Below are 20300 nucleotides of genomic sequence, written 5' to 3' on the forward strand. Positions count from 1 at the left end.
CAAAATCTTGCTAACCGGTTGTTTCGTTTCAAGAGCTGCTGGAGAGTAAAAATTTGCATTAGGGAGATGCTGCTAGAATTCTACCATTGTTTGAGGGCTTTTGGTACCTACAAAATAATTAGTGTTTCTGACTATTGCCCCCTTTTCTAAATACCAAGACCTTTCACCTACATGCACCTAAATGAAATGAATATGTTTAGTGAATATGGAAATAACTGTGTAACCTCATGAAAACAAAATATCTGATGCCATATGGTGATATTTCCAAGATCAGACACTGCTAAATAAAGTCAGTTCTCATACACCCTCTATATAAGCAGTTTAAGAGCTACTATGGTAACAAGAAAATAGGAAAAGAAATGAAAACATCTGAACAACGTGGGTGTTGAGAGTTTTGCTCAGACCTGCAGAATCTAGCAGCATTAAAAGGAAATAAAAAGGAGATAAACCAGATGAAGCTATAGTAACTTTATTTAATAGTGAAATACCAAAAAGTACAATGACAACGGGGAAAGAAAATGATAGTGATTATAATTGTGTGTGTGCACACTCACATCCACCCACAGTGATTTTAAAAGTTGACCAAAAACATTAACAGAAAAAGAGATGTAATAAACATAGAAAGTAATATAAAAACTAATTCGATCCTTAAGCTTTTCATTCAGTCTAGACCATGTAAAAATATTTTCTTTCATATTTTCATTTTTGGAACATAGAATATTATCAAAAACACAGAACAAACTCATATATTGGATCCTTCCTTAAAATCAAGATGGTAAGCTGCTTTGTATAATATAGTATAATACTGAACTGTATAATATATTATTGTTGTGCCTCAGGTTCAATAAAACCAGAGCACTTCATGAGATGACAAGCTCCACATTTTAAGAATATAGTCAAAGAACCCACTCTTTCCAAAGTTGTTCTGGCATGCATAATAATTTGAAATCAAAACAGCATAGCCATAGGTGGGAAAGACCACATTCTCTGAGTTCAAGGTCCATGAAATTTCTTACACACCAGCATAAAAAAATTGATTGTCTCTTTTTAAATTTTCTTTCAGGGGGTCCAATAAACAAAATAATACTTTCGGTGGAGTTAATGTCATGTTTAGATCATGAGTATATTTGACAAATCTTAACACTTGGACCCATTGACTCCAAAATTGGATATTCCGATTCCTCATTCTGCAATTCAGATATATAACTAATACTTCAATTTAACTTTTTAATTTTTTATAAAAATGAATTGTTGGTTCAAGCACTGCATTTCTTAAAGCTCCTAAAGTTGCGGGACTCAGGAGGCTGTTAAAACATCTGGGCCATACTGTTTAATTCAGATGTTTCAGCAGTACGTATTGCCAAGCAAATATTGTAGATAGTCAACCCAGAATTTCTCAAAGCATTTAAACATTTGAAAAAAACTGATTTTGATCTCAAAGAGTTTGAGTAAAATATCTTCCCTGTTATTTTCAAATTGATTATTTAGCAATTTCAGTTTCTTGTATGATTTGGAATTAAAGCGTAACTGCTTATCTATCAATAAACAAATAGGTTTGGCAGCCAAGTTCCCTATATCCTGAAGTTTGCAAAAGTCTTGGACAGGTATTTCCCACCCCACCAGTGGTGAAATCTAGCAGGTTCTCACAGGTTCTGGAGAACCGGTAGCAGAAATTTTGAGTAGTTCGGAGAACCGGCAAATACCACCTCTGGGTGGCCCCAGAGAGGGGTGGGAATGGAGATTTTGCAACATCCTTCCCCTGCCACGCCCACCAAGCCACGCCCACAGAACTGGTAGTGGAAAAAATGGATTTAACCCCTCCCCCCCCCCCCCCCCCCACACACACACTCATTAGAAGAAGTCCATTACTGAAGAGAAGAACTGATGCCAGAAACTGCTAGGGATCTGCAGCTGTATAGAAATGGAGGATAAATGGCAAAAAGGTTCAGGAAGCCTGAAATTCCAAAGATATCCCATGGCTACCTCAGGGTGTCATGGCCACCAATGACCAAGAAATCAGCTTCTGCACAGCCTTTCCAAAAAAAAAAAAAAATGACAGACATGACATCTCAGGATTACCTGAGATATTGTTCTCTCTGTCTCAAGAGGAAATTCTAGAACTAGAGTTCGCATAAAAAAATTAAACAACTAGATAAGAAATACATTGATTTTTATGGTCAGTTTAACATAACATTAACATAAAATACGCTGTGTCCAAATCTGTCTTCCAGAAATCTAATCTAATCTCAGCAAACGGGGACGTATTATGCTGCCAGTTCTTTGAGAAATCAAGTGTGGCTAGTTTGAATGGCAACTATGAACATCAAGGCAAGAGAAAATCTGGGGGAAGATGTGAGGGGAAGCTTTAAATATCAGCAGAGTACAGTGGGAAACAAAGTTTGCCCCTGGAGAAGGAGCCAGGAATAACAGAGAATAAGGTGAGGAAACAACAGTCACTTTCTTTTGTAACAAACTCCCTAGGAAAGCCAGTATGATGTAGTGGCAAGGCACCAGATTAGAAATGTAAGAGTTCTAGTGAAGCATAAAAACTAGCTGGTGACCACAAGACATTCACTCACTTTCAGCCCCAGGAAAAAGTCAATAGCAAAACATTTCTGAAAAAGGTTATCAAGAAAATACATGGAGTTGAAAATGGAGACACCAGCAAGGATGTTTGATTTGACGCTTATAAAAATAAAACACCAGACAATAGTTCTAATCCTAACATCTTCCTTCTTGCCTCAGCCCCGTCTCCCCTTAGAAGGTGACTGTCTTTCCTGGGCTGGCATAGAAACAGCTCAGTTTATTGACTGTTGATGCATCTTACAGCCTCTTTTTTTTCTCTACAACTTGGCCCTGCTAAGTCTTTGTTTCGTGAAGAGTAAGTCACACAAGAACGCTTTAAATCTTCATCCACAGGATGAAGCCCTCATGATCCTTCCGTATATTTCTATTTTTGAATCATCCTTTTCTGATTTTGGAGTCGGCCTTGTCTTCCCATCCCACAAAACATCCCACTGATCTCTTTGCTGGGAGCAGTCCATTCTAGAACATTTTGAACTAGGAGTCACAATTTGCCTTTACTCCGCTCTCTCACTCAACACACTTCCAGAAAGACTGCTACGGAAAGAAAGCTCCTTTTTATTTGTATCCATTTCATGTATTGTTAATCATGTTTATACATTTCATATATTCATAATCATGTTTATACTTTTATCTGTAATCTTATAGATTCTTGACAAAAATAAATAAATAAATAACTAAAACCTCTGCCTTAAGCGAATGGCTTCATGAAGAGCAAGATATGGATTCTACAGAATCACATGGATTTTTCCTAGCCAGCTTCCTGGTCCTCCTGTTCTTGGGAGATCTCACAGATGCCTGCAGGTGTGCACAATTATCTCTCCAGAAAGCATGTGGCAAAGCTACGTTTGGTGAGTTTTGAAAATGAATGTTTTTCTCTCTTCCATCTCTTACTGCTCCCCACTTCCTTACTTTGTAGGTTTTGCTGCCAGCATTAATCCTTCCAATTGCAGCAAAATCATTCCTATGGCATGAATGCCAAATATGTATATCAGAAGCTTTTGTTGAATAAGACTAACCAGCACCATTGAGTTTGTCTTTACTGAGAATCTGCAAGTACCTCCTACTAGAAAATCTCTTTGTGTGTCTCTCCAGTGATGAGGGCCAAATTTATGAGTGTCATGCCAGATCCTGAATCTCCATCATATTCACCCAAAAATGTCTATACTATTCAGCCCATTGAGGTAAGCCTCTCCTCCTCCTGAAACATCATTTTGTGAAGCGATATTATTCCTCTCATGACAAATTCTCCTGACCTAGTCTTGTCCTTATCATACACTGAATTATCTTTCTTTCTGAAGACATACAAGGGTCCAAAGAAACTACGAATGACACAGTTTCTCTACAGCCCAGTCTCAGATGATTTCTGTGGATATGTACACAAAGGCTCTCTCAAAGGAGAAGAATACCTATTTTCAGGTAGAGAATACCAATTATCTAGTAATAATCAATGAATAGAATAGAATAGAATAGAATAGAATAGAATAGAATAGAATAGAATAGAATAGAATAGAATAGAATAGAATAGAATTCTTTTTTTATTTAAAAACTTTTAACAATCATTACAACAATTTCCCCCCCTCCCACACCCCAATCCCCCCTCTCTCTCTTTTACTACTTTTAGTGTCCATTCTTCAATACTAGGCAAGTCTTCCTTCTTCCAGTACTGTGCTACCAAGAGTCTGGCTGCTGTTATTAAATTTAAAATCAACTTAGTCTCTATAACAGTACAATCTGTAATTATGCCTAACAAAAAGAACTGTGGAGTAAATTTTATCTTCTTTTTGAGAATATTTTGAATAATCCACCATATTTTTATCCAAAATGCCTTAATTTTTTTACATGTCCACCATATATGATAATACGTGGCATCATCACATTCATATCTCCAACACTTAGGTTGCACACTTGGATACATACAGGCTAACTTTTTAGGATCCAGATGCCATCTATAAAACATTTTATAAAAATTCTCTCTTAAATTTTAGGTTTGCGTGAACTTCACATTTCTAACCCATATTTTTTCTCATGTTTCCATCATTATTGGTTCTTCAATATTTTGTGCCCACTTTATCATACAGTCCTTAACTAACTCCGTTTCTGAATCTATTTCTACCAACGCATTATACAACCTTTTTATGTGCATTTGACTTTGATCTCTAATCTGTTTTACCAGATTCTCCTCATTTTGCAGAAAACCAATTTTCTGATCTTCTCTCCATCTAGCTTGCAACCGTACATATTGAAACCATGTTCGAATTGTCCTTTCTTCTCTTAATTGATTCAAAGATTTTAATTGTAGTATACCTCTTTCCTTGTTAAGAAGCTCTTTATATGTAATCACATCCTGCCTTTGCTCTACACTTATATTCTCTATCACGTGTCTGGGTATTGCCCACAATGGTAACTTCCTGTTTAGTTTATACTTATACTTTTTCCAGACACACAATAGAGCATTCCTTAATATATGACTTTTAAAAGTCTTGTCCACTTTCTTATCATATAATAAATAAGCATGCCACCCGTAAACCAAATCACATCCCTCAATATTCAATATTCTTTCTTCTGTTAAATTCATCCAATCACTCATTGCTGATAGGACAGCTGCCTCATAATATAGTCTTAAGTTAGGCATTTTGAGACCTCCTCTTTCACGTATATCCTGCATTATTTTTTGTTTTATTCTTGGTCTCTTCCCTGCCCAAACAAAATTATTAATATCCTTCTGCCATATCTTCAAATTCTCATCTTTTTTAAGTATTGGTATCATTTGAAAAAGAAACAAAAACTTAGGCAAAACATTCATTTTTACTGCTGCTATTCTTCCTAACAAGGATAATTGTAATTTTTTCCAGTTTTCCATCTCTCTCTGTATTTTTTGCCACAACGGATCATAATTATACTTAAATAATTTCGCATTTGATGTCATAATATACACCCCTAAATACTTAACTTTTTTTTACAATTTCAAATCCTGTTAGTCTTTCTAATTCTTCTTTTTAATTTATAGTCATATTTTTAGTTATCTTCGTTTTTCCTGCATTTATTTTAAACCCAGATACTTGTCCATATTGATTAATTATATCCATTAGACCTACAACCGACTGTAATGGTTGGGTTAAAGTAACAACCAAGTCATCTGCGAATGCTCGTAATCTATAGTCATAATGCCTAATCTTAATTCCACTTATTTTGTCCGACCCACGTATCTTACTTAACAAAAATTCCAAAGTCAGGATAAACAATAATGGAGCAAAGGGCATCCTTGTCTTGTTCCTTTTTCTATATTAAAAGTATCTGTTAAACTACCATTAATTATTATTTGCTCTGTTTGTTTCTGATATATTGCCTTAATAGATTTTGTGAAATGTTCTCCAAACTGCATCTTTTCTATTATTTTCAATAAAAATTGCCAATTCAATCGATCAAATGCTTTCTCCGCATCAAGAAATATCAGCACCGCAGGGATTTGGTTGTTCTTCCCCAAATACTCCAATAGGTTAACAATTTGCCTTACATTACTCTTCATTTGTCTACCATTTATAAAACCAGTTTGATCGCTATGAATCATTTGTTGCATGACTGTCATTAACCTATTTGCTAATATTTTAGCAAAAATCTTGTAATCTGTATTTAAGAGTGATATGGGCCTATAATTTTTTGGCTGGGTGTGGTCTTGCTCCTCCTTTGGAATCAGAGAAATAGAAGCTGTTCTCCAAGATGGGGGTACATCTCCTCCAGATTGTATATTAGTAAATAATTCTTTAAGTGGTCCCACCATTTCTAACTGCAAATGTTTATAATAAGCAGCTGTCAAGCCATCCGTCCCAAGAGCTTTACCCACTTTCAACTGCTTAATTGCAAACATAATCTCCTCAGTGGTTATTGGTTGATTTAAACCCTCCCTTTGCTCTTTTGTAATTGTAGGAATATTCTCTTTCTGTAAATATCTATCTATATCTGTACCTTGAATTTTATCACTAGCATACAACCTTGTATAAAATTCTAAAAATGCTTTTTTAATCATATTTTGCTGATAAACCTCTTTACCTTTATATTCTATTTTCTCTATAGTCCATGACTTTTGTTTTTTCCTTAACAAATGTGCTAACCACCTCCCTGGTTTATTAGCATTACAAAAAATATTATGTTTAGCATATTGCAAATTAATTGCGACCTGATCCGCCATTAACATATTAAATTGCCCTCACAATAAATTAATTGCCTCTTTTATTTTCTTATCTGCTGGATTCAATATCAAAGCTTGTTCTTTTTTTCTAATTTCCTCTTCTAAATCCTTCCTTTTTTTTTCCTGTTTGCGTCTATATTTATTATTCAAATATATCAAAATGCCTCTCATATATGCTTTACTTGCATCCCAAACCATTTCCATAGATGTACCCTTATGCATATTTATAATAAAGAATTCTTTCATAAATTTTTTACATTCTTTTACATTTTCCTCATATCTAAACAGATTTTCATTTAACCTCCAAGACCTCTTAGAACCCCTTCCATACTCTAATTTCATCCAAACTGGACTATGATCCGTTAAAACTCTTGGACAAATCTTCGTCTTCTTCACCCTGGAAAAAAGATCATTTGTAATTAATATAAAATCAATCCTGGAGAAAGATTGATGTCTATCAGAGAAAAAGGTAAAGTCTTTTTCTTCAGGGTTTCTCTCTCACCAGATATCTCTCAGCTCCATATCCTCCATCATTTCAAAAACGATTTTGGCAATCTGGCACGCATTGAAATGTTCTTCAAGAGCCGCTTCTTATCTTTTTTAGTGTCCAAAACTCCATTCCAATCACCCAATAAAATACATGATTTATAATCCCATTGTAGTAACTTGGAATGTAAAAGCTTATAAAATTTTTCCTGTTGTTGGTTCGGTGTGTAGACTCCAATTAAAAGTATTTTTTCTCCTTTTATTAAAAGTTCAATTGTTATAAATCTTCCTTGATCATCTGCTTCAATTAATTTGGCAATTAAGTCTTTTTTTAGGTATATAACTATACCATTCTTCTTCTCGGGAGCAGATGCAACAAAATATATACCTAACCTTGCATTTATTAAGTACTTTTGATCTTTACTTCTAATATGAGTCTCTTGTAAACAAATTACATCATTTTTAAACTGTTTCAAATAATGATATTTTTCTCCTCTTTTGTGGTGAATTTAGGCCATTAACATTCCAGGTCAAAAATCTAGTTGCCATTCTTGGTCCCCTGAAGCATTTGGAGCATATGCTGGAACTTTCCATGCATTTTACTTTTTGGCCTTGCTCCTCCCACTGCTTCTGTTTTTGTAGTATCTTGAATCATTTGAAGTTGCTGCACTCTTAATTCTTCTTGATGCTTGGCTGCCGCTCGAGTCTGTCTTCGATCCTTAGGTTCTTCTATCTCCAAAGCTTGAACAGTAGTCGAAAATTGTATTAATTCTTCTTGAATAATCAAATCACCCTTTTGGGCCTATGCCAACAATTCTTCTTTCTCTCCCTTTCTTACCCCCTCTATTTCCGTCTTCCTTCTAGCTTCCTGGGGCTGTGGGCATCCAGCCTTTAATACATTGGTATAGAAATCTCTTGCCTTCCACACTGAATTGAGACGGTATCTTTCTCCTGAATAATTCACCACTAGACCAGCTGGAACTTCCCATCTATACTGTATCTGACGGTATCTCAATTCTTCCACCAGAAAGGCATAATCCTTTCTGGCTCTCAACATTTGGGGGGGAATTTCTTTCAGTGTTAAAACCTCCTGCCCCTGCACTTGAAGTTTATTTTTAAAAGTAACTTGTAGGATTTCATTGCGTAGTCTCCTTGTTGTAAAATAAACTACAATGTCTCTTGGTAGATGTTTCTGTCTGGCCACCCATGAATTGACACGATAAATTTTGTCAATTTGCCATTCAAAATTTGCTTTTTGATCTCCCATTATCTGTGCAAATGCTTCTGAAAAGATCTCTCTCAAATTCTCTTGCTTATTTTCCTTGAGGTCTCTTATTCTCAGAGCAAATTTCATGTCTCTATATTGTATTATTATCACATCAGCCTCTGCTCTTTCCATCTTGTCCTGCACCTCCCCCATTTTATTTTCCAAGTTCTCATTAGACTGCTTAATTTCTTCCACTTTTTCATCTATTGCTTCAATATGTCCTGCCAATCCTTGTACTGCCATGATAATATCTTCTCTAATTTCTTGGTTTCATTTTTGAATAGTCTCTTTGACTTGAGCTATCTCTTCAGCAACCTCTCGAGCTTGCTCCTGAAACATTGAAGCAATTTTTTTTTCTGTAACAGAGGCTTGTGTTTTGAGGGCTTCCTGCAACATTTCAAATGTTAATATTGTTGGTTCCATTGGAACAGAGAGAGATTGCAATCTGGACGTTTGAGCTGGTGAAGTCCCAGCACTTTTGGGGACAAAAGCCTTAATTTGTTTTGAAGCCATTTTTAGTTTCCAATTTAAATTTAATCAGCTGCCAGAACAATAAATCCACCAAATCCAGAAATCAGTCTTTAAATAATATCAATCCTTTAAAAAAAAAAATCACTGCTGTAATCTTTGATCTTCTCCTCCTTTTTAAAGCACAAATCTCTAATTTTGAACAGGGGCTGCCAACACTAAAAGAAACTTCCTTTTTAACTTTCGCTTTCATGCCCCATTAAAGCTCAATTGCCATCTTGGTTTCACTTTCTCCCCTTAATAAGTCAGAAGGAAGTAATACACATTTGGAGTTAAAGTTCAGTACTTGCAGATCTAATCTCTCCTGACTTTGCTCAGCCTGCTTCCGAATGACGTTTATTCCAAACGTTGTTTGCAGGGGTGGTCGCGGCGTCTTCTTCTGCATAAAGCAGAAACGTCCCGGATCCGGAGCTTTGCGGGCTTCCAGGGAGCTCTCGCCCTTCGAGCCTCAGAATTGTTCCTGGGGCTCCTTGGGGAGCTCTACCTATGCCCGTCTGCTCTCTTCCTCCCCTTTTCCCGGGGAGTAAGTTTCCAAGCCGCTAGACAGCTGATTTGCGCTGTTCTAGTGGCTTTACGAGACCGCGGGGCTGGCGCTCAAGAAAAGAGCATCCTCGGTGCCTGCGGTGCCACTGGAAGTCAATCAGAATAGAATTCTTTATTGGCCAAGTGTGATTGGACACACAAGGAATTTGTCTTGGTACATACGCTCATGGTGTACATAAAAGAAAAGATACATTCGTCAAGAATCATAAGATACAACACTTAATGATAGTCATAGGGAACAAATAAGCAATCAAATCATATTAGGAAACAGTCAATATAAATCCTAAGGATACCAGCAACAAGTTTACAGTCATACAGTCATAAGAGAGGAGATGGATGATAGGAACGATGAGAAGATTAATCGTAATGCAGATTTAGTAACTAGTTTGACAGTGTTGAGGGAATTATTTGTTTAGCAGAGTGATGGTGTTCGGGAAAAAACTGTTCTTGTGTCTAGTTGTTCTGGTGTGCAGTGCTCTATAGAACCATTTTGAGGGTAGAAGTTGAAACAGTTTATGTTCAGGATGTGAGGGGTCTGTAAATATTTTTACAGCCCTCTTTTTGACTCATGCAGTACACAGGTTCTCAATGGAAGGCAGGTTGGTAGTAATTGTTTTTTTTCTACAGTTCTAATTATCCTCTGAAGTCTGTGTCTGTCTTGTTGGGTTGCAGAACCAAACCAGACAGTTATAGAGGTGCAGATGATAGATAATTTAGATACATCTAAATTAAAGAGGATGGCACATTGCAAAACATTTCTTTCAACATTATCATTTTTACTAATCTGCTCTATGGTACTACTTGGTCAACTTCCATCCCATTTTTGGAGGGATAAACCAATGTCAGTGAGATACTGTATTGTCGGTTCCCTTAGAGATATAAAGTTCGCTTTGAAAGACTATAGATTTCCTGAGAAAAGGAGAAAGTTGGCTTATATGGAACTGAAACATTCCCTACTTAAAATGTGGGCCAAATACCAATGGTTAGGATTCGAGTTCTGATTAGGGTTAGGGTTAGGGTTGTGAATAAATCCTTACAGTTACTTGTTGACACCATCTTTTTCTACCTTTTCTATTTCAAAAGGATCAATTTCTGACAATCGTTTTAAAATCTCAATGTGCAGCTTTGCAGAACCATGGGATAAAGTAACTTCTGAACAGAAAAAAATCCTGAAAGGTGGTGGTTATAAGGGCTGCAGTGACTCCTGACCTAAGTCATAAACTTCATGGCCTTCGCTGTCATTATGCTAGTGCTTAGAGAATGAGAAATGAACTAGATGTACCTGAATGCTTGTTACAAGAAAGCAAATGTTCAAAACAAGATGAGCAGCAAATAAATCTAATAAATGAAATTAAATAAAATGTGATTTAAAAGTGTCAGTTATTATTCAGATGTGTATATTCTCCATGTCATCCACAGTAAATATCATTGATAAGCCATGGTAAACAAATAAACACTGTACAATTTATTATTAAAAATAGTTTTCTGAAATTCAGCAATTCTATGATAATTCCCCCAACAACTCACAAGTTCATTTAATACCAAGGTGCCATTCAAGAATGGAAAAGCTCAGTTTTCCCCATTTCTGAAAGGATGAGCTAGAGAAGCCATCTTCTCTCCAAAGGGATTGGGATTTCCCTAGGATTGGTGCTGTGATGGAAAGACTGTCACGAGTAAATGCCTTATTCTCAAATGGGGAAAATATATATTCACAGGATATTAGGGGTTAATTTATTCTTCCTTTCTTAATGTATTCATATGTAACCACTCCCATCTATAACTCCGACTCATTGACATAAAAGGGGATGTACGCACCTCCTACTTGCTTCTATCTACAATCATTCAGAGAATATAGAATGCCTACTGTAAATAAATAGTACTTTGTTTTGAATACTTCGTTCCTGAATTATTTATTGAGTCTGATCCTCAAATTTATGCAACAAGCTGGTAGCAGAGGATGGTTTAACTGACTCAATAAAAATAGACATGCCTAAGAAAGAAAACTCCAAAAACAAAAGAGAAAGACCCAACACCAGGGCACACAATAAAGAAATGGAAACGGATCAAGAAATGATCGATGAATCTACAACTATAATAACAAAAGAATCTGAAGACTGCACTACAGACAACGAAAAGGTAATCGATGAAACTGATGACCAAGAAGAGAACGAGATAGAAAACAACAATCTCAGATCAGAGATACTGAGACTACTGAAAAACCACTAAGATGAGCGAGGCAGAGCCAATCAGAAAACAGAATTCAAAATGTCTAGCGCGAAAAGTCATACACAGTATGAAAAGTAAAAAAGAAAAACTCTACTCTTCAGAAGAATCTGATACAGACATCGAAGAAACTCCAATCGAACTGCAAATAGAATCAGCCATGAAAACGCTTTTTGCAACCTTTGGTCCAAATTTAAAAATTACAAAAAAATCAACGAAAGCTGCCGATCAAAGAATAAAGAAAAGACAAGCAAGCAAGCAAACGTCTCAGAATCTACCCGCTTCTATCCGGACGGCGAGAACGCCAACACCTGAACCCAGAGAACCTTGCAAATACTCCCCCACGCCGCAGACGCTTCCAGGAGCCAGAGACCTCAACCAGGACAGCTTCAGCGAAAGGAAGCAAGCGGCAGTCGTCGCCTGGACACCCAAGGTCGAGCCGGAGACTGAGTCATTAGAGGAAGAGCACTACAAGGGAGCTACAGCAACGAGAACCTCTCCCGACAGCTTCAGAGACTAAATGAACAACGTGCATGCGCAAACACACGCAAATAATTACAGAGGCCATGAAGAACAGAGAGAACCATTCAGACTCATTGCGAGCATACCTACACCATTCTGCAACTATCAACATTTACAAGATCATGGACAGCCTCCAGTTGTAAGTAATGGAACAAATAATATTGGGAACTTGCCTAATGATTTCCCAAAATTGAGAATAGACGGTATTAATTTACAAGAATGGTGTCAACAACTTCAGGTTGTTTTCCTAAAAGAGAATTTATTATTTTTCATAACTAACCCTCCCAAAAAACCTTGGACTCTAAAATTGGACTGCCTGCACCACAGAGCATTCTACTTATTAATATCTAGTATATCTCCTGCTATGTATCATAGTATTAAGCATAATCTGACTGTCTCAGAAATAATTCATTGCATGTTTAAATTGTTTCATAGTGAAAGTGTAGCAACCACAACAAGAATGTCTAAATATTTCTTCTCAGCCAGGATAAAACCTGGGACTACTGTAAGTGAACATTTAATATCACTAAACAAAATCAGAGCAGAACTTCATTTAAGGGGAGAAATAATATCAGACCAAACAATGAAAAGTGTTATCATTAATTCATTAGACTCATCATGGGATAACTACATATCACATTTAGACACAATTAATTTGGGATACCTATCCATAGAAAATTTATCAAATAGGCTAATAGCTGAAGATAATTTAAGAAGAAGCCGTTGCAGTACATACATGAAACATAGACAGACTAAGAGAGTAGGACTTCAAAAAAAAACATCAAGAATCAATTGAATGTTATAATTGTGGATCCAAAGAACATTGTAGAAGAGATTGTCCTAAATTTCTTAGAGAAAGACAAAAACATGACTATAGAAGCAGATATCATAACAGACAATCATCTATTGATAGATATAGGTATAGAAACTCACCAAATTTTAGAGAACGTAGAGGGGGCAGAGATAACTCAAGAGATAGGAAGTCTGGATCATTAAATGGATTAGATAAACATACCATAACCAACAAACAAAATTCAAAAGATAATGCTTGGCTCATTGATTCTGGGGCAACTAATCACACAACACATGATAAGAAAATACTATCTTCCTTCATAGAGGATAAATTTGTAATTAAGGTAGCCAATCAAGAAGAAGTCCAAGTTATTGGAAGAGGAAGTGTAAATTTACCCGGTCTAGGGAAAATAGAGGGGGTATTATTAATACCCAAAATACCTCATAACATACTTAGTGTAATAAAGCTAAGCAGAGACTCTGACATAAATATAGTATTCTCAAAAGGAAAAGCAACCCTAGAGAAAAACAAAACAAATTTAGGTAGTGTGGTTATCAAAGGGGGCCTACCATATTTAATCACAGAAGAAAAATGGCTACACAATATTGATTCAAACATGGAAAATGACACTAGCATAGAAAATGAAAACAACAGCAATAGTGATAATGAGGAACATGAAACAAATCATAATCACGAAAACACATCTATTGGTGATACACTCAATAACAAAAAACCAACGATTGGAAAACCAATTCATGATGAATGTGCACATATATTAATAGAAAATTAGGACATGCTAGTTTCCCTGTAATACAAAAAATGATTGAACATGCTGAAGGTGTTAAAATAAAAAATTGTAAAAATTATTTGGAATGTTCAGTATGTAAATCCTCAAAACTCAGAACTAATCCCAGACCAAAAAAGGCAACAAGGTCATCTAATCACATTTTTGACCTGGTACATATGGACCTAGTTGGTCCATTAACCCCATCAATCACATATAGAAATCTATATTTTCTAACTATTGTAGACGACTATAGTCGTTATGGGTTTGTCTATACTTTGAAACACAAAGATGAAACATTTCAAAAATTTAAAGAATTTTATAAACGTGTAGAAACACAACACAATATAAAAATAAAACAGATCATGACAGACAGGGGATCTGAATTCATGTCAAAAGAATTCTCCCAATGGCTAAAGGACAAAGGAATGTTACACTTCACATCTAGCCCTTTCTCTGCATTCCAAAATGGAGTGGTAGAACGAAAGAACTCGACACTACAAACCATGATTAGATGTATATTAGAAGATGCTGGCTTAGGAAAACAATTCTGGTCAGAAGCCTTATTATATTCCAATTATATTCTAAACAGAACTTGGTCCAGCGTCATAAACAAAACACCATATGAACTAATGTATAATAAAAAACCTAAGATAACCCACATGCACATATTTGGAGTTACAGCAGATGTACACATACCAAAACAATTGAGACGTAAAGGAGATAACGTATCCAGAAGACTTAGATTCATGGGATATGAAACAGGCACAAAAGGGTACAGATTTATTGATAATAACAACAAATTCATAATTTCTAGAACAGCTGTATTTCATGAACAGGCCAATTGGTCTAAGATACATCTTAATGAGATATTTCCAATTACAAAGACAGACACTAAAAATCAAGATAAAATAGAAAGGGAAGAACGTAACCACAACATACATGAAAACAAAAATAAAACATGGACAAATAGCCACCCCAGAATAAAAACAGATTCATTAACCAAAAAGGAAGCAAGATACTTACACGATAACGATAGCAAACCAGAAAGAACAATTAGAAGTAACAGAAATCAAGTACCAAGTAAATATAAGGATTACATAATGTATATGAATAATGAGGCATCAACACCCAACAAATACGAGGAAGTATTAAAGCTCCCCATTGAAGAAAGAAAAAAATGGGAATTAGCCATGGCCAAAGAAATGGACAGTTTGTGAGAATTAAATGTATTCACACCAACCCCTGCACCTAAGGACAAAACAATTATAGGCACCAGATGGATATTCAAAATTAAAAATCTGGAAGAAGGCAACACATTATATAAAGCTAGATTAGTTGCACAGGGTTACGCTCAAAAGTATCCTGAGGATTATACAGACACATATTCTCCCACTGTAAGGACTGAAAGTGTTAAGACAGCTTTAGTTATAGCATCTGCACTTAATCTTGATGTCTTTCAATATGATATACAAACTGCATACTTACATGCAAAGCTTGATAAAGAGATATATGTAAGAGCCCCTCATAGCCAATATACAAATAGAAATGAAACTTGGTTATTGAACAAAAGTTTGTACGGACTAAAGCAATCCGGCAAACGTTGGTATGAATGTTTGGTCAATGTATTCAAAACTATGAATTTCAATGCCACAACTGCAGACAATTGTTTCTTTGTTAAAAAAGAAGCTGATTCATTAGAATTTGTGTTAATTTATGTGGATGACATTTTATATATTGGTAAACATAAAGAGAAAAGAGATATATTTGTAACAAAACTAAATGAACATTTTTCTTTAAAATCACTAGGAAAAGTAAATAAATATCTTGGAGTTCAAATCAGTAAGACTAAAAAAGGATTTAAATTATCTCAAAAAGATAAAATTATAGAACTCCTGAATAAATGTAATTTGAATGATGCGAAGCCTTGTGATACTCCAATGCAAACTGATTTTCTAAGAAACATGGATGAATCATCCCCTGAATTTAACGATAATACACTTTACAGATCAGTTATTGGTTCCCTTTTGTATATATCTAATTGGACTAGACCTGATATTGCTCTACCCCTTAATTTATTATCCAGATATGTTAGTAAACCCTTAATGTATCATTGGGAAGCCATTAAACGAGTATTAAGATATTTGAAGCACAGCTTAGACTTCTGCCTACTATTGGAACCCAACAATGTTAAAGAACCCATTCTCACTTGTTACGCTGATGCGGATTGGGCAGGTGACACTAAGTGCAGAAAAAGCACCTCAGGCTATGTATTCTTTCTTAACGATTGTCCAGTCTACTGGTATACTGGGAAACAAGATTTAGTAGCCACATCAACAACTGAGGCAGAATATGTTTGTTTGTCTAAAGCCTCCAATAATCTTGTATGGTTTAATGATTTATTATCATTTATATTATATTTATTATCAGATGTTTGGAAGAGTCCTTCATTACCATTTATTATACATGAAGATAACAAAGCTGCTATAGAGATATCTAGATCTGATGCCCAGATGAATCAACCCACATCTGACTGACGTTTCCTCCAACAGAGAAAGGTGCCATTGGTCAAAGATCCAGACATATAGATATCAAATTCAAACATGTAAGACAATTATCTCAAGATGGATTCATTAAAGCCATTCATTGCGAGACCTCAGAACAAATAGCTGACATATTGACTAAACCTTTGCAATCTAAACAACACAAATATTTAACTTCAAAACTACAAGTTTTATATTGTTCCGAATCTGAATGTAATTACTGTTGTATATCGAATCGGCATTTAGAGGGGGATTTGTCACGAGTAAATGCCTTATTCTCAAATGGGGAAAATATATATTCACAGGATATTAGGGGTTAATTTATTCTTCCTTTCTTAATGTATTCATATGTAACCACTCCCATCTATAACTCCGACTCATTGACATAAAAGGGGATGTACGCACCTCCTACTTGCTTCTATCTACAATCATTCAGAGAATATAGAATGCCTACTGTAAATAAATAGTACTTTGTTTTGAATACTTCGTTCCTGAATTATTTATTGAGTCTGATCCTCAAATTTATGCAACAAGCTGGTAGCAGAGGATGGTTTAACTGACTCAATAAAAATAGACATGCCTAAGAAAGAAAACTCCAAAAACAAAAGAGAAAGACCCAACACCAGGGCACACAATAAAGAAATGGAAACGGATCAAGAAATGATCGATGAATCTACAACCATAATAACAAAAGAATCTGAAGACTGCACTACAGACAACGAAAAGGTAATCGATGAAACTGATGACCAAGAAGAGAACGAGATAGAAAACAACAATCTCAGATCAGAGATACTGAGACTACTGAAAAACCACTAAGATGAGCGAGGCAGAGCCAATCAGAAAACAGAATTCAAAATGTCTAGCGCGAAAAGTCATACACAGTATGAAAAGTAAAAAAGAAAAACTCTACTCTTCAGAAGAATCTGATACAGACATCGAAGAAACTCCAATCGAACTGCAAATAGAATCAGCCATGAAAACGCTTTAACTCAAAACATCTATAACTCCGACTCATTGACATAAAAGGGGATGTACGCACCTCCTACTTGCTTCTATCTACAATCATTCAGAGAATATAGAATGCCTACTGTAAATAAATAGTACTTTGTTTTGAATACTTAGTTCCTGAATTATTTATTGAGTCTGATCCTCAAATTTATGCAACAAAGACATAATCTCCTAATCTCCCTTCAGTCCAGAGGTAGGTTTCAGCAGGTTCTGACCAGTTCTGGAGAACCGGTAGCGGAAATTTTGAGTAGTTCAGAGAACCGGTAGTAAAAATTCTGACTGGCCCTGCCCCCATCTATACTCTCCCTACAAAGTCCCAGCTGATTGGGAGGAAATGGGGATTTTGCAGAAACCTTCACCTGGAGTGGGGTGGGAATGGAGATTTTACAGTATCCTTCCCCTGCCACTCCCACCAAGCCACAACCACAGAACCGGTAATAAAAATTTTTGAAACCCACCACTGCTTCAGACCCATTTATTTCGTAGAAATCTGGGATTACTCTGATTATGATCTATGTATTGGAAATGTCAATCTGGGTTGGAGAACGTGGTTCTGAAGATACTGTTGTGCCAACCACATGGGTGTCTATTAGATAAAACCAGCCCTTGGATTTCCACTCAGAAAATTAAGCAAATGCCTTGTCACTATCTTCTCCCAGAAAGGAAGGCTTCAGATGGTTTGGCCCTCCAATAGACCAGATGTGTGGAGTGCCTCTTAATAGGGGGCATATTTATTTATTTATTTATTTATTTATTTATTTATTTATTTATTTATTTATTTATTATATTTCTATACCACCTTTCTCCCGTAGGACTCAAGGCGGTGTACAGTCAAGAAAAATATAGACACACAAACATCATAAAATTGCTAATTAAAATTATTACTTAGTTTGGTCAATTAAATAAAACCCAGAATTAGATAACATTTAAAAAATCATTCACATGTTCATATGTTTAGCCCCACCTGTTGGAACATCAGGGTCTTGAGGGCACGGTGGAAAGCACGGAAGCCTCTTGAAGCCTCTTCCATGTTGCAGGTGGTGCTCCAACCCACACGGAATCATTCACTATTTTCTGGATTTAACATGTCTCAGCAGCAGAAATAAAGAGAAAATGACAACTGCTTGTTGCTGCCTACTCTTTGCCCAGATCTGGTGATCCTACTTTACAAAAACTCTCAAACTGGTCTTTATAGGTTTTCAATTGGGGTACAGGAGACTCTGGGACCACAATCCACTTCCAAATCTCCCAATCTCTTCTCATACTATCCCAGTAATATTAGAAATATTTACATCACTGGAAGCAAAGAAAGAGAGATCTCTCTTCTGTATCTAACATGGAAACATCTGAAGAATATCTACAAGGCGATCCAAGGTACAGTGAAAATTCAGCAGGGCAATTTATTGCAAACATTCAAAAACAGACTGAGCAGTCTGGAGCTTTCTGAAGGATTTATGGAACCTGAACACCTGGTCTTCTAAGGAGAGAGAACTGAATACAAGGATAGGTAGCAATAGGATTCTTCTGCTGATATGTAAGGTCGTAATCAGAAAGAATCTCATTTACAATCACATGATCACTGGGACATTGCAATGGCTGGAATGCTGAGGACCCATTACCAGGACCCTTTGTCCAGTGCTGCCACTTGGACTAATTGACACTCCAAAACTAGGTATTATAATTCTTCATTCCGCAATTCAGATAAATAAATAATACTTCCATTTTATTTTTCAATTTTTTTTTATATAAAAAATGAATTGTTGTTTCAAGCATTGCATTTCTTAAGGCTCCTAAAGTTCCAGGAGGCTGTTAGAAGTTCTGGGCCACACTGTTCAATGCATATGTTTCTACTGCACATACAGCCAAGCAAAGATTATAGATATTATTCAACACAGAATCTCACAAAGTGTTAAAACTTTTGAAATCAACTGATTTTGATCTCTTACTTAACCCAAGATTTCTAGCAAACCATCTTTTATTTTCAAATCTGCTTATTCCACAACTTCCATTTGTCATATGATTTGGGATTAAAGCGTAATTGCTCATCTATTAATAAACCAATAGGTTTAGCAGACACAATCTCTATGTCCTGAAGTTTGCTAAAGTCTTAGATAGTTACTTTTTTTGAATGAAGGAGAATACATGTGTCCCATGATAATGTTTCAAGATCCAATCTGGGTCAGTCACCGGGACCAGAGGTTTAGTCTTCAGTTTTCAGACTTAGGGAACTTCTCTCCAGCAGAGGTATTTATTTCTCACCCCCCCCCCCATTCGACCGTGGAGAGTCTAGAAACACAAATGACTGATTTTTATGGTTAGTGTTAACATTACATTAACATAAGATACGCTGTGTCCAAACCTGTCTTCCAGAAATCTAATCTATTCAGCAAATCAAATGGGAACATATTATGCTGCCAGTTCTTTGAGAAATCGAGTGTGGCTAATTTGAATGAGAACTATGAACATAAAGGCAAGAGAAAATTTGGGAGAAGGAGTGAGGGGAAGCCTTAAATACCAGCACAATATGCTGGGGAAGAAAATTTGCCTCTGGAGGAGAACCCAGGAGTAACAGAGAATACGGTGAGGAAAAAAGAGCCCATTTCTTTTGAAGCCAACTCTCTAGGAGAGACCGTTTGGTATAGTGGGCAAGGCTGTAGGTTAAAAACTTCTAGTTAAGCCTAGGAAAGGAAGTGTATTGTTTCTGATGTTGTATCACATACAGTATATACAAATAATCAACAGGTCTCTGACAATACATGATTATTTATTTATGCAGATGATATAGCAGTGGCTACAGAAGGATCAGGTTTCGATAAGTTAGTTGGAAGACT

The 20300-nt window shown here is 36.0% G+C and overlaps 1 protein-coding gene across 2 annotated transcripts; it reads left to right on the forward strand.

Moving 5' to 3' along the window:
* The first annotated feature begins 71 nt into the window (after nt 1-71).
* On the forward strand, nt 72-10957 carry LOC132709521 (metalloproteinase inhibitor 1-like). 2 transcript variants are annotated; one of them, XM_087888703.1, is made up of 5 exons: nt 72-775; nt 2232-3434; nt 3679-3767; nt 3885-4002; nt 10680-10957. In XM_087888703.1, the coding sequence occupies exons 2-5, from the start codon at nt 3305-3307 to the stop codon at nt 10802-10804; spliced, it is 462 nt and encodes a 153-aa protein (XP_087744829.1). In that variant the 5' UTR covers nt 72-775; nt 2232-3304; the 3' UTR covers nt 10805-10957. The 2 variants fall into 2 exon arrangements, with proteins under 2 accessions (XP_087744829.1, XP_060539437.2); XM_060683454.2 differs by lacking the exon at nt 72-775 and having other exon boundaries at nt 2299-2438; nt 3232-3434.
* Nucleotides 10958-20300: the final 9343 nt, after the last annotated feature.

The sequence above is a fragment of the Pantherophis guttatus genome, chromosome 2 (genome assembly GCF_059756535.1).
Source record: "Pantherophis guttatus breed Tessera chromosome 2, ASM5975653v1, whole genome shotgun sequence".
Taxonomy (NCBI): Eukaryota; Metazoa; Chordata; class Lepidosauria; order Squamata; family Colubridae; genus Pantherophis; species Pantherophis guttatus.

Excerpts from the sequence above, each read along its gene's own strand:
- LOC132709521 (XM_087888703.1), top strand. The coding sequence starts at position 3,305 with ATGGATTCTACAGAATCACATGGATTTTTCCTAGCCAGCTTCCTGGTC. Across the intron at positions 3,435-3,678 it reads ATGTGGCAAAGCTACGTTTG|TGATGAGGGCCAAATTTATG; the intron begins GTGAGTTTTGAA and ends GTGTCTCTCCAG. Across the intron at positions 3,768-3,884 it reads ATACTATTCAGCCCATTGAG|ACATACAAGGGTCCAAAGAA; the intron begins GTAAGCCTCTCC and ends TTCTTTCTGAAG.